Source organism: Podarcis vaucheri (genome assembly GCF_965113315.1).
Source record: "Podarcis vaucheri genome assembly, chromosome: 6".
In the NCBI taxonomy this organism is placed as follows: Eukaryota; Metazoa; Chordata; class Lepidosauria; order Squamata; family Lacertidae; genus Podarcis; species Podarcis vaucheri.
In genome coordinates this window covers 90,475,011-90,493,906 of record NC_138764.1, presented here as the reverse complement: position 1 = coordinate 90,493,906, position 18,896 = coordinate 90,475,011, and the positions used below count along the sequence as shown (strand labels likewise).

At 44.9% G+C, this 18,896-nt stretch overlaps 1 protein-coding gene across 5 annotated transcripts in view; it reads left to right on the top strand.

Moving 5' to 3' along the window:
* The first annotated feature begins 10,581 nt into the window (after window positions 1-10,581).
* The window catches only part of BCAS1 (brain enriched myelin associated protein 1), a 52,875-nt gene continuing 44,560 nt past the window's right edge, over window positions 10,582-18,896 (top strand). For all 5 annotated transcript variants that reach the window (XM_082226060.1, XM_082226061.1, XM_082226059.1 and 2 more), the window contains exons 1-3: window positions 10,582-10,735; window positions 15,110-15,189; window positions 16,716-16,803. In XM_082226060.1, coding sequence (XP_082082186.1) covers window positions 15,118-15,189; window positions 16,716-16,803 — 160 coding nt within the window. In that variant the 5' untranslated portion in view covers window positions 10,582-10,735; window positions 15,110-15,117. The remainder of the gene's footprint in view (window positions 10,736-15,109; window positions 15,190-16,715; window positions 16,804-18,896) is intronic.

Below are 18,896 nucleotides of genomic sequence, written 5' to 3'. Positions count from 1 at the left end.
GGAAGTGCATTTTCTAAAATTAATCCAGAGTGTGTTTTCATTGCTCCTGACATAATGACTTTAGCAGACTAGTATATGACCTCTGCAGTGGTGCAATAAGGTAATAGCCTCTGAACTTAATGTCCTTCCAGAGAGCTCTACATTCACTTGACTTTCTCCTCATATTGGATGCCCTCTCCCTCACTAACTTACCTGCAGGAATATTGTTGTTAGTGCTGTTATAAAAGTTCTATGATGCCTTACCTCCCAATGGAATTGAAAACATTATCATCTAAAAACATTTTGTAAATATTTTCAAGGACACAAGTTATTTCAGCCACTGATGTGTGCTGAGTTCCTCTTGAGAGTTAATAATGCTGGAGACACACACACACACACATCACCAGAGAGGGCATCCCACAAATGGGAACCACCACCTAGAAGGCTTTGTCACAGGTCAACATCAACCAGACAGCAGCCAGTGGTGGCACCACCAACAGGCCCTCTCTAGTCCGTTGTAGTGGCAGGTGACAGCCAGGATGGGCCCTGTCAAGCCCCACCATGCCCCACCCTTGTAGTCCCATTGCCGAGCAAGTGTGCAGAGCTCAGTGGAGTGTGAAGCCAAGCGAATAGTAGAGTCTATACTTGCCTGGAGGCAGAGTCAGAATATGAAGTCAGGTCCATTCCAAGGGTTGGACAAACAGCAACCCATGTAGTCAGACAATCCAGAGGTCAGGGAGTTCAATGATCACGAAGCCAAGAGTCCAAATGGAGAGCTGAGAACAGCAAGCATTGTGACTGCTGCTGAGAGCTCTGCTTAAGAAGGCTGCAGCCTTCTTTCCCATCAGGGCCTTCTCCATATCCTTGAAGGTTGATCAGCTGCAGGTGGAGTCGTTCCACCTTCTCCTGCTTCAGGCTGCTGTTCAGCAGGTGAAGCCAACTCCTGGCTCATGACACCCCCTATGGCAGGTGCTGGCACTGGGCCTGATGATAATTCCTTCCATGCTGGTATCTCTAGCTGGTGGAGGGAAGCGGGTGGCACTGTGGGTTAAACCACAGAGCCTAGGACTTGCCGATCAGAAGGTCGGTGGTTCGAATCCCCATAACGGGGTGAGCTCCCATTGCTCTGTCCCTGCTCCTGCCAACCTAGCAGTTCGATAGCACGTCAAAGTGCAAGTAGATAAATAGATACCGCTCTGGTGGGAAGGTAAACGGTGTTTCCGTGCACTGCTCTGGTTCGCCAGAAGCGGCTTTGACACGCTGGCCACATGACCTGGAGGCTGTATGCCAGCTCCCTCGGCCAATAAAGCGAGATGAACGCCGCAACCCCAGAGTCAGTCAGAACTGGACCTAATGGTCAGGGGTCCCTTTACCTTTATCTCTAGCTGGTATCTTACCCCTAAAGCAGGCCAGGCCATTCTTTTTCTGGCCAGCTGGCAACCTGAATAGCTAGGCACAATGGAAGACGAGGGACCATAAGTCTGAAGCAGACAGTAATGGAGGGTGGTCAGTGAAATCTTTCATTTGTCTTAAGATTTTTAGGTGTGGGTCTGATAAGTTTTCCTTTTGTCCTAGTGCTTTCCCCAGGAAAACTTGTGGGTTACTGAAATATACTTGGAGTTGAGAAACAGTTACCACTGAATCGGAACAAATATCAATTCACAGAAAACATAGATATCTGTGAGCATTCATCCTGATTTCTTTGCAGGTAGGTTAGATTACCTTGTGTCAAAGCAAGTGTCATCCCCCAGTTTCCAGTGCATTTCCCCATCACTTTCCTTATTGCAAAAAGTCCGGTCTTTATTTGGGAAGCAGGTTGGCTACTTAAAACCTCCCAGCTAGAACGGCGCAACCTGAATTTACCAGTATGTGAATGAATCCCACTCAAAAATGCCACCAGTTTGGAAGCGCCCTGTGACAGGTCTGTGAGCAGGCAAGATCTGTTTGCATGCAAATTCTACGTCAATGGGCATTCACCCTGATTTGCTTATGAGATGTTTCTTCATCTTCCCGTTAATCATCTGAGCGTCCCACACTTTTCAATGAATTTATGTGTCACTTTCTTAAGCACAAAATGTCTGTGGTTGTTTTTAAAGTGGATTTGTTGCAGTGGTGTGATAGAGGCACTTTAATCCCCTTTAATTGCACAAACCTCGATTTCCGGTTTGTGCTCGAATCCCTAGAGCAAAACTGGTGGCAGTCTAGAAGCAGATCCTCCTGCTGGTGCACTGTATCAGTGTTTGCCGTGGTATTAAAAAAGCCCCAGGCTGATCCTTGCAAGAAATGTTTTCTGTTTGATTACTGGACTAGCCTGGTAGTAGCAGCTTCTGAGCTGGCACTGCAGCAAAATACAGACACCACCGCCATCAGCAAAGTGACATGAAAGAGATCAGTCTAGACATGAATAAGCCATTTGTTGAGTCAGCTGAGCTCCTCATGCTTTACTCTGAAAGAGAGGAAGAGGGGGGAAAGATGTCGGAGATAACAGCCTTGCTTAAAAACGCTACAACTGCTTTGACGAGAGGAGGGAAACCGTTGTCTCCACTTTGCAGCAACTTGCATTAATGGAGCGAAATATTTAGCATGGTATTGCAATCAATGGGGCATATTTGGTGGGAACGCAGAACAGCTAGCACAAGGGGAGCGATTGTGCTTCCCAAATGCCTGCCCCACCCACCTCCCGGGCATCCTCACAATGGCTTTCTGTTTTAGTTTTGCTTTCTGACACAGTAACCTTCTCTCTTCTCTGGAAGGCTCCTACGTGAAGAAATAGCTGCTTTCACTTTTGTCATTCTTCTTAAACGTTATTCCCTAGTTAAAAATACGAATATTAGAGGTGCATTTATTTCCTATCACTTTATTAAGAGCCTCTCAAGGGACAGCCTTACCAAGATCCAGAGAGAGGAGGCCTTCTCACAAGGCAAATTTGCAGGGCACCACTTAAAGGTAGTGAGTGCCTGGAGGCGGTTGGAGGATGGATGGCGGCTAACAGATTGAGGTTGAATCCTGACAAGACAGAAGTACTGTTTTTTTGGGGACAGGAGGCAGGCAGATGTGGGGGATTCCCTGGTCCTGAATGGGGTAACTGTGCCCCTGAAGGACCAGGTGCACAGACTGGGAGTCATTTTGGACTCACAGCTGTCCATGGAGGCGCAGGTTAATTCTGTGTCCAGGGCGGCTGTCTACCAGCTCCACCTGGTACACAGACTAAGACCCTACCTGCCCGCGGACTGTCTCGCCAGAGTGGTGCATGCTCTAGTTATCTCCCGCTTGGACTATTGCAATGCGCTCTACGTGGGGCTACCTTTGAAGGTGACCCGGAAACTGCAATTAATCCAGTATGTGGCAGCTAGACTGGTGACTGGGAGTGGCCGCCGGTCCTGAGAGATCTGCATTGGCTCCCAGTACGTTTCCGAGCACAATTCAAAGTGTTGGTGCTGACCGTTAAAGCCCTAAACAGCCCCGGTCCAGTATACCTGAAAGAGCGTCTTCATTCAGCCTGGACACTGAGATCCAGCGCCAAGGGCCTTCTGGCGGTTCCCTCATTGCAAGAAGTGAGGTTACAGGGAACCAGACAGAGGGCCTTTTCAGTAGTGGTGCCCACCCTGTGGAACACCCTCCCTTCAGATGTGAAGGAAATAAGCTGTTATCCTATCTTTAAAAAGCAGCCCTGTTTAGGGAAGTTTTTAATATTTAATTATGTATTGTTTTTAACACCTGATTGGGAGCCGCTCAGAGTGGCTGGGGAAACTCAGCCAGATGGACGGGGTATAAATATTATTATTATTATTATTATTATTATTATTATTATTATTAATTATTATTATTACAACAGTCCATCCTGCTTAGTATTGTCTGCACTGACTGGCAGCGTTTCTCCAGGACTTCAGAATAATTTCTCTCCCAGACACATAGACAGGGGCACGTAGGCGAGGGAATGTATTGGGTAGGAACACGGGTGCTGGATCCTAGGGGGCAACCCCTTTTGAAGGCCCCTATATTTTGGGGTAGTGTGGAGCTGAGCGTGGCATGCCTCCAGTGGCTGTCTCCTCCTGCTGCTGCCACCACAGAGGGGAAGGAGGGTTGAAGCAACTTCCTGCTGGAGGTGGCGTCATGGAGGAAGAACCAGCCGCTGGAGGCACACCATGCTTGGCTCCACAACCAGCTCCTCCAGACATCGCATGGGTGATGTTGGGACATCATGCATGCAACATTGAGCCCCCCCAATCACCCTAGCAAACTGGTGTCCCTTGGTAGGAAGAGCAGAAGTGGGGGAAGCAAACCAGGACAGGACACATCCATTATTACATTTATATCCCACCTTTCCAACAAGGGTGTCAAGGGGCCATGACAAGGTATTCCACCTCTCTGTGAGGCAGGCTAGGCTAGAAGACAGGGATTGGTCCAAGGTGATATTTGTGAGCATCATGGCTGAGTAAGAACTTCAACCTTCATCTCCCAGGTCCTGGACCGACACTCCAACGACCATGCCATGCGTTCCATTCCAGGAATGTGGACCTAAAGTATTTCCCAATCTATTAAATTGCCACTTTCTCGTTTAGAGCCAAGAATCCCTCGATTCACAGGTAGGAGAATAAGATCATTGGGAGGGAGAGACCTATTTGTCACACAGAGAGGCATGGTGATGATGCTGAATTGCACCACCTTGAGTTCCTTGGAAGAATGGCGGGACAGAAGCAGCAACAACTACAAAATTAAATTAAACTAACCATTGGAAAGGGGTGGTTGGGAGAGCTCGTTCCTTGTCATACTTTCCACCCCACCAGCACACCTTGATGGTAGACCCAGGCTTCCTTCAGATTATTTGTTTATTAACCATTCATCCTAACTTGCTTTACACAACGGTTAGACTTCATTGAGCATTCATTCTGATTAGTTTATGGGGCAGTTACACGACAATGAACATTCATCCTGATTTGCTTGCAGGGTGTTTGCACAGCTTCCTATTAGGAGTTTGTTCACTTTTTGATGTATCACTTTCCAAACAACCATTTTATTTTTATTTTTATTTTTGCCTTTTTAAAATTCAGTTTGTTGCACTAGGGCTAATACACAAGCCTAAAGTTCCAGCATGAGCTTCTATCCTTCCTGCAAAATACTGACAATGTGTAGGCATCCCTAGAAGTCATATTCTACCTACACAAAGCCAGTTAAAATACATTTTAGTGAATAAGCAGAATATTATTATTTCCACCATGGAGAGTTTCCCTTTTGCTTGTCCACATAACATGCAGATGTTTCGGTCAGCGGTTGGCTCAGATCATGTGGGCCATTTCGACGCCACCGTCAGCTGTTTGGAAGCAATTACAGAGCACCTCTTACTGTCACCATAATGAAGTGTAATGTGTAAATGCTCTACAAGATTACGAAATGATAATGGTGTTTCACTTGTTCACATGTGAGACAATGGCACCACACAGGATTACAGCCCTGATGAACCAGATCTTAAGTTTCCTCCAGTAGTGGAACAAGCAGATGATAGATAAGCAGGGAAGCAAACAGAAGCCTTGCTAAGTAAACACTGAGTAAGTCCCACAACATTGAAACAGTATTAGTAATTGTCACTTGAGCCCGTTGTTCCTTTTTAGAAGCACACACCCTTCAGGTGCTTGTGGGAACACGATATGATTGTTGGATTAACAAAGCCAGTTGTAATTTATCCCACTTTGGGGGGCAACCTGAAGCTAAGGAAATTGCATGAATATAAAGACATAATAAATTAACTAGCTGAACAAAGGATCCATCTCAGGCCAATAATTTGTTTTCAGCAGTGACCAACCAGGTGATCCTGAGACAATCACAAGTAAGGCATGCAAGTAAAAGTAAAGGGACCCCTGACCATTAGGTCCAGTCGCGGATGACTCTGGGGTTGCGGAGCTCATCTCGCTTTTTTGGCTGAGGGAGCCGGCATTTGTCCACAGACAGATTCTGGGTCATGTAGAATAACTAAGCCGCTTCTGGCGAACCTGAGCAGCCCACAGAAACACTATTTACCTTCCCGCCAGAGCGGTACCTGTTTTTCTACTTGCACTTTGATGTGCTTTCAAACTGCTAGGTTGGCAGGAGCTGGGACCAAGCAACAGGAGCTCACCCTGTCGTGGGGATTCAAACTGCTGACCTTCTGATCGGCAAGCCCTAGGCTCTGTGGTTTAGACCACAGCACCACCCAATTGTGCCACCAGATTTTGATATTCAGAGGACAGCAGAAGTGCTGGCCAGCACTACCAGCTGCCTTTATTGCCAGGGATGAGGAGCCTTCAGACATTGATAGGTTGCAACTCCCATTATCGCTGACCATTTGCCATGTTGGGTAGGGCTGATGGGAGTTGGAATCCACAACATCTGGAGGATATCAGGTTTGGATGATTCATAGCTCAGTAGGAGAGCATCTGCTTTGCACAGAGAAGGTTGCAGGTTCAATCCCGACATCTCCAGGAAGGACAGATGAAGTCTTCTACCTGAAATCCCGGAGTCACTGCCTGCCAGTGCCAACAATACTGAACTAGATGGGCTAATGGTCTGACTCTGTACAAGGCAGCTTCATAAGTTCATCTGGTCTCCATTCCTGTTCTAAAGGTTACAATCCTCTCATTCATACTGGGGAGCCTTTATAACCCGTAGGGCTTTTATAACCTGAATACACAGAGGGGCAGTGTCGTGTAGCGGTTCAAGTGTTGTGCTAATATGTGGGATACTCAGGTTCAAAGATTTAGTCAGGAAGCACCTTGGGCCACTCTGCCTAATCTCACAGGGTTTTCAGTTTTAAACAAACCCCAATGGCTTTGTTTTCAGTTTTAAACAAACTTTAAACAAACGCCCACCACCTTCTCATGGGCCCAAAAAGGGATACCAACTTTTAGGGCCCATTTGTAAACTGGAGAAAGAATTGTGGGCATTGTGCATATACTGCAAACAACTGCACAGACCTGTGCACACTTGCTTTTCAATTTTGTAAGCCTATTTTGAAGTAGGCTTCTGGGAGAGTACAGTTGGGGAAGGGGGGACTTGACCTTTCCTTTCCAACTGTAATCTCCAAGAAGATGGTCTCTTTCCCCCACTGCCCACCTTGTATAACTATTAGGCTTTTATTGGAGCCAATGGAAGGCTCCTTTCAAGCCTGATTTCAGCAGGGAGAGGGGCAGGGCAGGGGATGCTGTAGGTGTGGACAGCCCATGGTGCAGAAGGAGTGATGGAGTGTCTGTGAGTCAGCTGTGTTCAGAAGAAGTGACCCCTCCCCAAATGCACACACACACCACATCCAGATTTCACCAGCACCAGCACCTCCCCACATCGCTTCTCTGGACAGCCATGTCCATTCACTTCTCTGGTGGGTGGGCTTGGAAGTAGTTTTCTACCAACCAACCCCCCCCCCAAAAAAAACACCACATTTCTTCTCCTTTCTTTCCATGCCGATGTTATCTGCAAGTAGGCAGAAGGAAAACAGAAAGAAAGCAAGGGAGTATTTTAATTTCTGGAATGCATGAGTCAGGCTGAGATCAAGCCAAGTCAGGTGACACGTTAAAGAGAAATGTCTGGATAATGAGTGCCACAGAGGGTGGAATAAACCTCAAGCAAATAAAGGAAAATGAATATCCACCAGGGTAAATACGGCAGGGCAAAGCCCAGAGGAGGACATCCTGCTTGCTGCAGGCAAGTTATGGACTGGTCTTATTAAAAGGAGACAAGGTGTATGGACCCAAGCATCTGGGCATTAGAGAGTCAGCAGTATTTCTCAGGCATCTAGTAAGAACAGACACAGATTTGCCAGTAATGAACTGAAACAAGTGAGGTCTATCATCAGCAAAGTTTACAATAACAAGGTTTGGTTGGAAGGCACTTGAGGCCACCACCTTTCTGAAGGACTGAGTCTGGCCAGAGCCTGGATGGGTGCCCACCTGTGAACCATGGATGGAATCCAGTGCACTTGCTTGGCATCCAAACCTGTTCCTGATCCCCTCCCCTAACTTCAAAGCAGGATGGGGAACTTTATTCAGCTTAAGGGCCACACTGGCCCTTGGACAGCTTTCCAGGGGACCACATGTCAGTGGTAGGTGGGACCAGGACTTTTTTTCAGCCAGAGCTTGGCTCCAGCATCTCTGGTGGGCAACACTGCCACTCTAAGAGAACAAGGGAGAAGTTCATGGTGAGCTCCAGCTCCTCTTTTTCTAGAAAAATAGCACTGGGCAGGACCGTAAATTGAAGCTGGTGGTGCAATAGATGTGATGCTTTGTACCATAGGCTACATTCCAGCCGTGCAATCGGCAGAGGTTCCACATTCTTCTCTATCCAGGCAAGCAAGAGGAATGATCCAAAACAAGCTTTCAGCCCACATTAAAGATGCATGTAGTTGGTTCTTTGTGGTTGCTGCCTTTCCAGAAGAATGGTCGCCAGTTATCACATGCTAGCAGTATTGTACCCAGCATTACTCAGGAAGTCTAAGAAACCAAAACATCAGAGCAGTTTTAAAAGGTTCGGCCCGCCATCTTGATTCAAAATGGTGGCCTATTGTATCCAAACAAGCTGCTCCTTGATATCAGGAACCACGATGGAAAATTTGGTTACAGTACCTTAAGAGCTGTCCCAATTCATAGTGAACAAACAAACCACTTTCCAAAATATATCGTTGATGAAGATTCAGCAAAAATAATGAATAGAGGAAAATAGTCGCATCTAAATATTTATTTTGCAATGTCAAAGGGGGGAGGGAAGAAACGAAAATAGTTCTGTGATTGTAATCTTTGCTGATCTTCGGTGTCTGTTATTATTTATGACTTGAAGTGTACAAGAAACGCTAGTTATTGCCCTTTATAAAGATAATGTTTTATTACACTGGTTTGCCTATGAAAACATTGCTCATTATTCCTAATAATTCCTGGAGATCCAGGATGGCCTAAACCATGGGTAGGCAAACTAAGGCCCGGGGCCGGATCCAGCCCAATAGCCTTCTAAATCTGGCCTGCGGACGGTCCGGGAATCGGCATGTTTTTATATGGGTAGAATGTGTTCTTTTATTTAAAATGCATTTCTGGGTTATTTGTGGGGCATAGGAATTCATTCACTCTTTTTTTTCAAAATATAGTCCAGCCCCCCACAAGATCTGAGGGATAGTGAACTGGCACCCTGCTGAAAAAGTTTGCTGACCCCTGGAAATGCTGTGGGCCAAAGGTGTCTCTCCATGTTTCCCTTGGGACTCTCCTCAGCAATACCCCGTGTGTGTGTGTGTGTGTGTGTGTGTGTAACCCTTAACTTTTTATATCCTGCTTCCCTTTTACCCTTTCCACCTTTATCTTATGGACATGGAACTAAGTGTGATTTACATGCAAAATGTTCAAATTGGTTATTCTCAAAAGTCCTGAAGCTTTCCTCTTAGGGATAATAGAGACGGAGGTTCCAAAAAAGATGGTTAAACTATTTACATAAGCAATAACAGCAGCCAGAATCCTGTATGCACAGAAATGGAAAGAATGATAAGTACTAACCAAGGAGGAATGGCTTCAAAAGTTAATGGACTATGTGGAAATGGAGAAATTAACAGCAAAAATAAGAGATAAAAGAGTTGAACTATTTATGGAACTGTTCATGGAAAATGACATTTTCCATTTTTGGACTATTTGAAGAGCTGCTACAGTCAAATGAAAATGTGGACAGGGTTCAAATTATGAGCAGCAGGATGGAAGCAATGGTAAGTGAAATACAGTGGTACTTCGGGTTAAGAACTTAATTCATTCTGGAGGTCCGTTCTTAACCTGAAACTGTTCTTAACCTGAGGTACCACTTTAGCTAATGGGGCCTCCCACTGCTGCCGTGCCACCACCGTGCAATTTCTGTTCTCATCCTGAAGCAAAGTTCTTAACCCAAGGTACTATTTCTGGGTTAGCGGAGTCTGTAACCTGAAACGTCTGTAACCTGAAGCGTCTGTAACCCGAGGTACCACAGTAGAGGATAATTGTATTAGATAAAAGTATGTTATATAAAGCGGGAATAAAAACATCACAGAGATAAGGGTGGGAAGTCAAAATACAGTGGTACCTCGGGTTACATACACTTCAGGTTACATACGCTTCAGGTTACAGATTCCGCTAACCCAGAAATAGTACTTTGGGTTAAGAACTTTGCTTCAGGTTGAGAACAGAAATTGTGCTCTGGCGGTGCGGCGGCAGCAGGAGGCCCCATTAGCTAAAGTGGTGCTTCAGGTAAATAACAGTTTCAGGTTAAGAACGGACCTCCGGAACGAATTAAGTACTTAACCCAAGGTACCACTGTATTAGAAAAAACATATACTGTATTGAAATTTAAGTAAATTTGTAAAGCTTGTGGAAATCAATAAGAAAAAACCTTTTTTAAAAAAGGAACTTGGTATGATTTACCTCTGCACAAACATCTCCTTAAGTTGCATTCAGAGTACAAGGAGTGCACGATACCTGACTGTGCAGACTTTTATTTTACTCACACGGAGTTAACAGGCATCATCAACTCCAGAAAAGGACGCTTGTAACTGAACAGGTTTGGGTGGCCCTGGAAGCCAGGAAGCAAAAATACTTGAGCAGGGACTCCACCCTCTCCATATGTGGCTAACCCAGTGTTTGCGCTATTTCGTACGGAAGATTGCCCAAGGCACAGCAAGGCACCTGTTGGCCTCTGGGAAGGACTTTTGTAAACTGCAGCACCTCTTCCTGAACAGCTCCGAGAGAGAACTACGCAGCAGTGCCAGGGTCTTGGCGGAAAAGCATCCAGGGTAAGCTGTCCTTTTCTTTTTGTTGCTATGGTCTTCTCAGAGCTTTCAGGCTTGGAGCATTTCCTCCTCCTCCTCCTCTCTCCCCTGCCCCAAGGCATTAAGAAAGCTGAAGGATGGCCCTTCATATGGGATTTTGCCAGTTTCTGGAGCTGCAAAACAGTGTTGTTTTGTTTGCCTGTCAACATGGCTATGTGTGTGTGTGCTGTTCCTTCTTGCTTCTGCCTTAGAGTAGAATCATTCCTCCTGCCCTTGTTGAAATCAGATCTCTGATGGGGGATAAGGCCAGCTCAACTACACAAGCAATCTCAGATTTCTTAAGGGTCGCAGAAGGAAGGTGGTGTGCTTAAGGGTCCCTTGCAATATCACAGAGGATCCAAAACAACGATACTTTATCTTAGGGCAGGCTACTTCATTCTCACAATAACCCTTAAGGGCAGATTAGGAGGGCGATGGGCTCAGGGGTCACTCTGTGAACTGAGATTCAAGCCTAGGACTCCCCAAGTCAGTTCCAACACTCTAGCTGCCGCATCACACTGCTTCTCAGTGGGATATTGATGCATCTTCCAGGCATGGAAGATCACTTTGCCCAGTTACCATTTCCAGGCTAATCTACCTCACAGGGTTGTTGTAAGGAAAAAGGAAAAAGGAAAAAATGGACTATGCTTCTTGCTTGGAGCCCCTTGGTGGAAGGTTGGGGTAAATGAAAATACAACCGGAGAGCTGTATACAGTTTGAAGTGACTTATATAGAACCGTAGCTGTATCTTCCTTCTCATTTTGGTATAGTCTCTGCATCTAAACATACTATAGTAAGTTTAATTGTGATGTTGCCGCCAGGAATCCAATACATTGGAGTATTTCTGCTCGTTATCATCTGAGTTTTGTACATGACTACCAAAGGTGATGGTGGTATTATATTATCACTATTTGTTATTGTTGTTTTAATTATATTTATTACACACCCTTAAATAGAAGGTCCCAGGTTAGGTCACGGCAAAATAATAATAAAAAAGCATCAAAGACAATTAAGTAAAATAGTAGTGGCAGCAGTTGTTCCTCTAGTTTTTACTTACACTGTGTGTAGCTTAGCTGGTGTAAGGTGTCATCTTTTTAAAAAAAGCATTTTCTTAATCATTTTCGCAACACTCTTCTAAGGTTGATTACTATCATTCCCATTTTATAAAAGGAAACTGAGGCTGAGAGAGAGAGATTTCAAACGGAGTGAGTTCAGATTACGAGATGTTCCACGCTTTATAATAAGACACGGATAGGAACATCACACACACCTTTTCACACTTTTGGAGTTTGCACAATCTGAGCATTATGCTGTCAGCAAGAGAATGCAGCTTGCATACTTCACCCTTTGCACAATACTCAGAAGTGTTGACAGAGGTTGCACAAATGGTTTTGCACATCTCCTCTTGCCACTGTATTGTAATGCACAAATCAACCCTGAATTCGGATTTGATTTGATTTCTTTCATTGAAAAGGGCTGGAGGGCTTCGTGAGAAAGGTTGGCTCTGTGGAGGAATGTAGTGCATTCTCATGAATTATATAAATACGTTGGCTAAATATGCCACATTTGGAACCAATTCACATGTTACAACTGGCTGCAAATTTCCTTTCTCTTCTCTCCTCCAGCTCATATTAGCAGCCACAGGTGGCGCCAGCAGCCAGAATCCTTGGGCAGCTGCCAGGGCTCCACTTGCCCATTTACTACCTCTGGTGTAGTGTTGCTCCCTGGGCATTGTGGGAAATTAAAATGACAGATCACATTGCCTAACTAGGTCAGGCCTGACCCTATGACCAGCACTGGGTAACAATCTACTACCTGATGTCTCACAAAGTTATGGTCCAACACTGCATCAGATGCATTATGTGAGATTAAATTGGCACCTCACTCCCTACATCCAAGTGCTGCCTCTGCGAGGAAAGCCAGACATTGGGCCCCAGTGATGCACGGTGAATTCTGTTAGAGGGCATTTCAGCAATTGCCTGGCACTGACCCTGCTTGCAACCTCTATGACTTTGCAATGTTGTGAATAGGCCAGGAAATTCCAGAGCATTGCAGCAGCAGCGTTCATGACACATGGCACTTCCAGATTACCTGCTTACTGAGCGTTCACCCTGATTTGTGTAGAATAAATGTTGTCCACACTTTACAGTGTGTTTTCCCATCATTTTTCATACAGCAAAAATAAGTCTGATGGGGGGAGGCAGGTTTGTTGCACAAGATCACCAAATCTTTGTGCAACCTGAATTTGCCAGTAATGATTGAATCCCATCTGATTCAATGGTTTGGAAGTGCCCACAGTATTCTGACTTGCACATTACACTGGTCAGCCAAGTACATCCTGCATACATACAAGCAAGCAAGGAACAGAGGCAAGCAGGGGCAATGAACATTATTACGTTAACAAGGCCTGATCCTTGCTTTTTCTGAAGAAAAGGAGGTTTGACTAGAGATGTAGCAGGTGAAGAGGGGTTGCTTAACCCTTTCCACTGCCAGTCGTTTGTCTGCTCCAAATCGCCCTCCCCTGATCCACTTTCCCCCTTTCAAAGTTCCCAGGGCCTGTTTGCCTTTGGAGTCCAATATGTGAGTTTCCCTTGTTAGGAGAATTCAGCACAGGGAATGAGCAATCTGGAGGCTTGCTTTCAAGGCCAAGCAGAAATTGCAGAGGCTTCAAATAGGACGTGAGCTCAGCTGGGTGCCTGCTTGAATTGTTCAAGGGTGGTTCTTGTTTACTCCGAGTGACTAATCCCAGTCCCTTCCCTTAGCGGTCGGCTCTGAAGCAGAGAAATTGCTTTCAACACAGAGTAGAGACAGATAGAAAACTTTGCCCTCCAGATTTGTGGTGGGCACCACTTGGCACACATTTCCTGGGACCAGCAAGACAATTGCAGAAATGCCAAACCAACGTTTCTACAGGTTGCCAACCCTTCTTTCCCCTCGGGTGTGTACACAGGTAGTAGCATCCGTCTACTGAGTGCCACTGCTGGCTGTGCAGCCGGATATTTGCTTAGCAATAAGTCACGTGTCTGACATATTTCACATGTTCCACATTTTTCCCCACCCGTGTCTTTTGCCATAGGCAGGTTGGCACCTAAGGCTTCAAGGCTCATGATCCAAACTTCATATTTCTGAATTTGGTGATGAAACTTCCTGCCTTTTACATTGTATTACATATTGTATACATCATGAAGGGTTGCCCATTGCTAAGCAAACTTTGAGCTGCTGACTAACTCTAGTTTGCTTTGTAATGTTATGTACTTAAGCCTTGATTTTGGTTGTGGGGTTTTGTTTTGGGTTTTTTGCAGGATTGAATTTATTCTGCGTTTGCCCAATTGTTGATTTTTGTCATTCTTGAATTTACTGACATGTTCTGCATTTTGTATATTTGTATTTCCAATGTTCTGTATTTTTATTATTTGAATGATTGCTGTGAGCCCCTTTGGGCACCGTTCACTGTGGAAAGCATCATATAACTAAACTTGTCCAGTCAAGATGAGCATTTGGCCTGATTCACCAGGAATCACCTTATTCCTTATGTTGTGAACATATTTTGCATGATGGAGGGCAGAGGTGTCATGCCTTGTCTCTACTACATGAGCAACAGATCTGGGTTTGAATAGGACAGGGTTAATGGTGTCAGAAGTACTGCTGGTAGACTTCCTTAATGGGACATTTATTGTTAGGGGAACTGCAGATTAATGGCTAGGGATTTTCATGTGATGTTGATTCCATGGGACTAAATTATTGAACAATTGCTTATTGATAAAGCATCTGTAGTTTTTCAAATGGGAAGAGCAACACCTTCCCCACCCTAGCTAAGGATGTTGTGATCTAGGTGTTTGTGTGTGAAAAGAGGAAGACTACATTTTGAAATAGATGCTGAGACAGAGCTGAGTTTGAGCTAACAGCATCTTGAGGTGCAGCCTGCTTCTCTCAAGAGGTCCTATGTGGGTGCAGTGGATTGCACAGGGGTAGAATAGATGCCGCTTTGGGTCCCTTCCAGGCATACAATTCTATGAACCTATGGTTCTATGACTTTCACTGTCTTGTGGAGTATTTGTAAGTTAAGCTGTGCTCCCACCTGTGCTCTGCCAGTACATTTGCTAATACATGTAAATACTGCCTAATGCCACTAAGCCTCCAGTAACCACCTCCCAAAGGTAATTTAAAACTGGGTAAACAGATGCATCTGAAACTTCTCAACGACTCAGAGAAGTGGTGGTGTATGTGAGAATACGAACTACGGTTTAGTGTCTCTCACATCCCCATAGGGTCCTTCAAATACATCCCTGCTCTGAAGTGTGGCTAAAGGCTGCTCAGTCAATCCCATGTTTCCTAATTTCTGTATTTTCTCAAACACAGCATCCACTATGGGAAACACAATGTCCATGCAAAGGGAACCTGAAGACGATGAACCTGTTCACATAACAGCATATTCAGAGGTAAAAATCTGTAGATTTCTTTGTTCTGCTTTGTCTGGTCAAATTGTATTGAAAATGCACAAGCCAGGGGTCAGCAAACTTTTTCAGCAGGGGGCTGGTCCACTGTCCCTCAGACCTTGTTAGGGGCTGGACTATCTTTTGGAAAAATATATATGAATGAATTCCTATGCCCCACTACTCATGTAAAAACACCAGGCAGGCCCCACAAATAACCCAGAGATGAATTTTAAATAAAAGGGCACATTCTATTCATGTAAGAACACACTTATTCCCGGACCGTCTGTGGGCCAGATTGAGAAGGCAATTGGGCCGGATCCGGCCCCTGGGCCTTGGTTTGCCTACCCATGGCACAAACTGTGTCTCTGGCAGCCCCACACTACGCTTGTTGGGCTGAAAGAAATGAAGTCTGTATTTAGAGACTGGGAGGAGATGGAGACCCAGCTATGCAGCATTTAAATTTTGCTTTTGTGTTTTGTACTGTGTTGGGAAATTGCAGGGATATGTGCATGCCTGGATGGATGGCCCTACCTATAAAAATGGCACATGTAAGGAAAAGGCTCCAGGATGGTGGTAGGGATGGGATACATCAAGCAAGGACTGTGAAGGGCAGCGGTGAACAGGGTGGATCTCTAGCTAAACGATGATTAGGTAAGCAAATAGAACACCAACCAGGGATAGACAAAGCTTTGCGGCTCAGAAGGGTCAAGTCCCATGCTATTTGTTTGTCGAAATACCCAAATAGAAATGGGAGTGATCCAAGTACAAAAGTAAATTTAAGAATTCCATAGCTGAGTCTCCTCCAACCACACATCTCCTCCCAGGATGCAAACACACTATACATTTAAAGCACATTTGAAGCACATTCTTTCCCTCAAAGCACTCTGGGCATTGTACAGTGGTAACTTGGTTCTCAAATGTAATCCATTCCGGAAGTCCGTTTGACTCCCAAAACGTTCGAAAACCAAGGTGCTGCTTCTGATTGGCTGCAGCAGCTTCCTGCAGTCAAGCGGAAGCTGTGTCTGATGTTCGGCTTCCAAAAAACGTTTGAAAACCGGAACACTTCTGGGTTTTTGGTGTTCGGGAACTGATTTGTTTGTCGACTAAGCTGTTCGAGAACCAAGGTTCCACTGTAATTTGTTAAGGGTTGCCAGGAATTGTAACTCGTTGAGGGGTGAACTCCAGTGCCCAGAATTCTTTCATGCTTGCACATCTTAGGCTACCTTCCTCTTCCTTCCTCTACTCGCATTGTCTCATTCTTTCCCTGACTTCTAGTTTAATGGCAAGCCATGGTTTCTTGTTACACACCTGAGCCTGGAAAACTGGTTTGAGCAAAACATAGTTTGCCCAGTTCTGATGTAAAGGGCATGATGGGAACAGGGAGAGGAAAGAGGGAATGCACAAGCCCAAGGTAATAATGAACCACTCTCTTCTGAACTGAGTCAGGGTTTATTACTGCAGTGTTCAAAATTGTGCAAGGGTTTGTGACCAAGCAGTTTCAACGACTAACCTTCAGTCTGATGATCTAGGTTTCATCTGAACCTCCTGAAAACCTTAAGAATGGACCTGTCACAATCCCGACTGTACAGACTGTTCCTTCTGCAAATGGTGATGCAGGTATGTTCAGAGAAGGAAAGGCTGTCATGCCCATTTCTGGATTGGCCCTCCAACTCCAGCTGATTTAAATAAGCCCCCTGTGCAAAGAGAAATCCACTTGCAAACATTTATGCAAATGTTCACTTCCTGGGTATAAAAACGTGCAAGATTTTAGGGGACAGTTGTTATGTAATCTGATATGAGAATGTGCCTTTGTGATGCACATTAGTGGGTCAACCTCTGCTAATCTAGGTGTTCTGCTAATCTAGGTGTTCACTGGTGGAGAGCCAGTGTGGTGTAGTGGTTAAGAGTGATAGACTTGTAATTTGGGGAACCGGGTTCGTGTCTCCGCTCCTCCACATGCAGCTGCTGGGTGACCTTGGGCCAGTCACACTTCTTTGAAGTCTCTCAGCCCCACTCACCTCACAGAGTGTTTGTTGTGGGGGAGGAAGGGAAAGGAGAATGTTAGCCGCTTTGATACTCCTTCGGGTAGTGATAAAGCGGGATATCAAATCCAAACTCTTCTTCTTCTTCTGTTCAAACTCTTTGCTAGCTGCAATGGATAGAGTGTTCAGGACAGCTCTATGTGATTGCTACATATAATCCAGCCCTTATTCTTGGACACATATGGGGACAATAGGTGTTTCTTAGTTATTTCACTCAGATCATTGTCTAGAAACAAAATACTTTTTATTCTGTGTCATTCATCAGTTTGCCTCTTCCTATACTGATTGCAGTTCAGACCAATAAAAGATACGATCTCTTTGGCATTTCTCTCTGGCATTCCTTTTCACAGGAGATGTATGTAAATCATACAAATTAAGCAGACATTAATCATATTGGTATACAGTCCACACTATATGCTATAGTATATTATAGGCAAAGGCTGGGAGCCAGAAACAATGACAAGCCAGGAAGCTTTTATAAAACATGCATGAGATAAAACCATGTAAGACAAAACCACATCATTTATCACACCCACGAGGAAACACCTGCCTGCTTAGTACAAGCTGTGTGGCTTCTGCATGGCTAGTTTGCTGTATTTATGAAAGTGTGTGTTTAGGATCAATGTATGGGAATCTATTTGCAAAACAGAGAGCTGCATATGTGTCATGCAGTGAATATTAATGCAGCTGGCCCTTAATGTGATCAAGTGATTCCACTTGGGGTCTGTAATGACTCACTTCCCAAAATGAGTGCAACTTTAATGTAAAATCATCAGGAAAAGTGATAGGGGAAGAGAGAGGGACATGTTGCAAAACATAAAGTTAGACATGATTTGAGGGAAAGTTGATCATTGCCAGCAGACCAGAAAGGAGGGGTCTGGCCTAGCTGGTTTTGTTTTCCTTTGAAACCGTATAATAGAAAAGCAAGGCAAAGTTTGAATTCTTCCAAACTCCTAGCCTATAAAGGGTTTGGATGCTTTTTGCTTTGGGCTTTAGGGCAATCTTCCAATGTAACGATTGGGATGGGGACTGCAGAGCTTCCTGGGTGTGTCTGTGAACAGGTTACTAGATTACTACTGGATCCCATGAACAGACAAATTTGTGTGGACTAATTTCTGCATAACATTCCCACAAAAGACCTCCAGGGGATTGTTTCAAAATGGCTGCCCATATTCTGATGGCACCAATCTACAAATGAACCCTATTCTCCATAGCTCTGCTTATATTTGATTTATTTATTGGTCACGTGACTCTTCTCTGTGTACAGTACATAGGTGGAGGTTCAGGCGCAGCACAAAAAGCAGATATGTCAATATCATATATAAGTTGTGGGTGTTAACTCAGAGTGATTAATGGTATTTGACTTCTTTCTCTGACTCATTCAGAAGTTGGCTTGTCTGCCAGACCATGCTCTCTGCAAAAGAGGATTGACATTTGCCATGCTTATGTCTGCCCGTCTTGTGTGTATGCACACACAAGGACAATGGGAGTCTTCTTCAACTTGTAACACAGAGGTCACCAACATGGTGCCCTTGAAGTCTTCCCCTGGTGTGTTTGAAACCTCTGAGCCCCTATGCCCTGGTCATAAAGTGGTGGTAGAGAGTGTTCTTGCTCATGGGTTTCCTGCAGACATCTGGGTGGTCACTTTGGGAACAGGATGCTGGACTA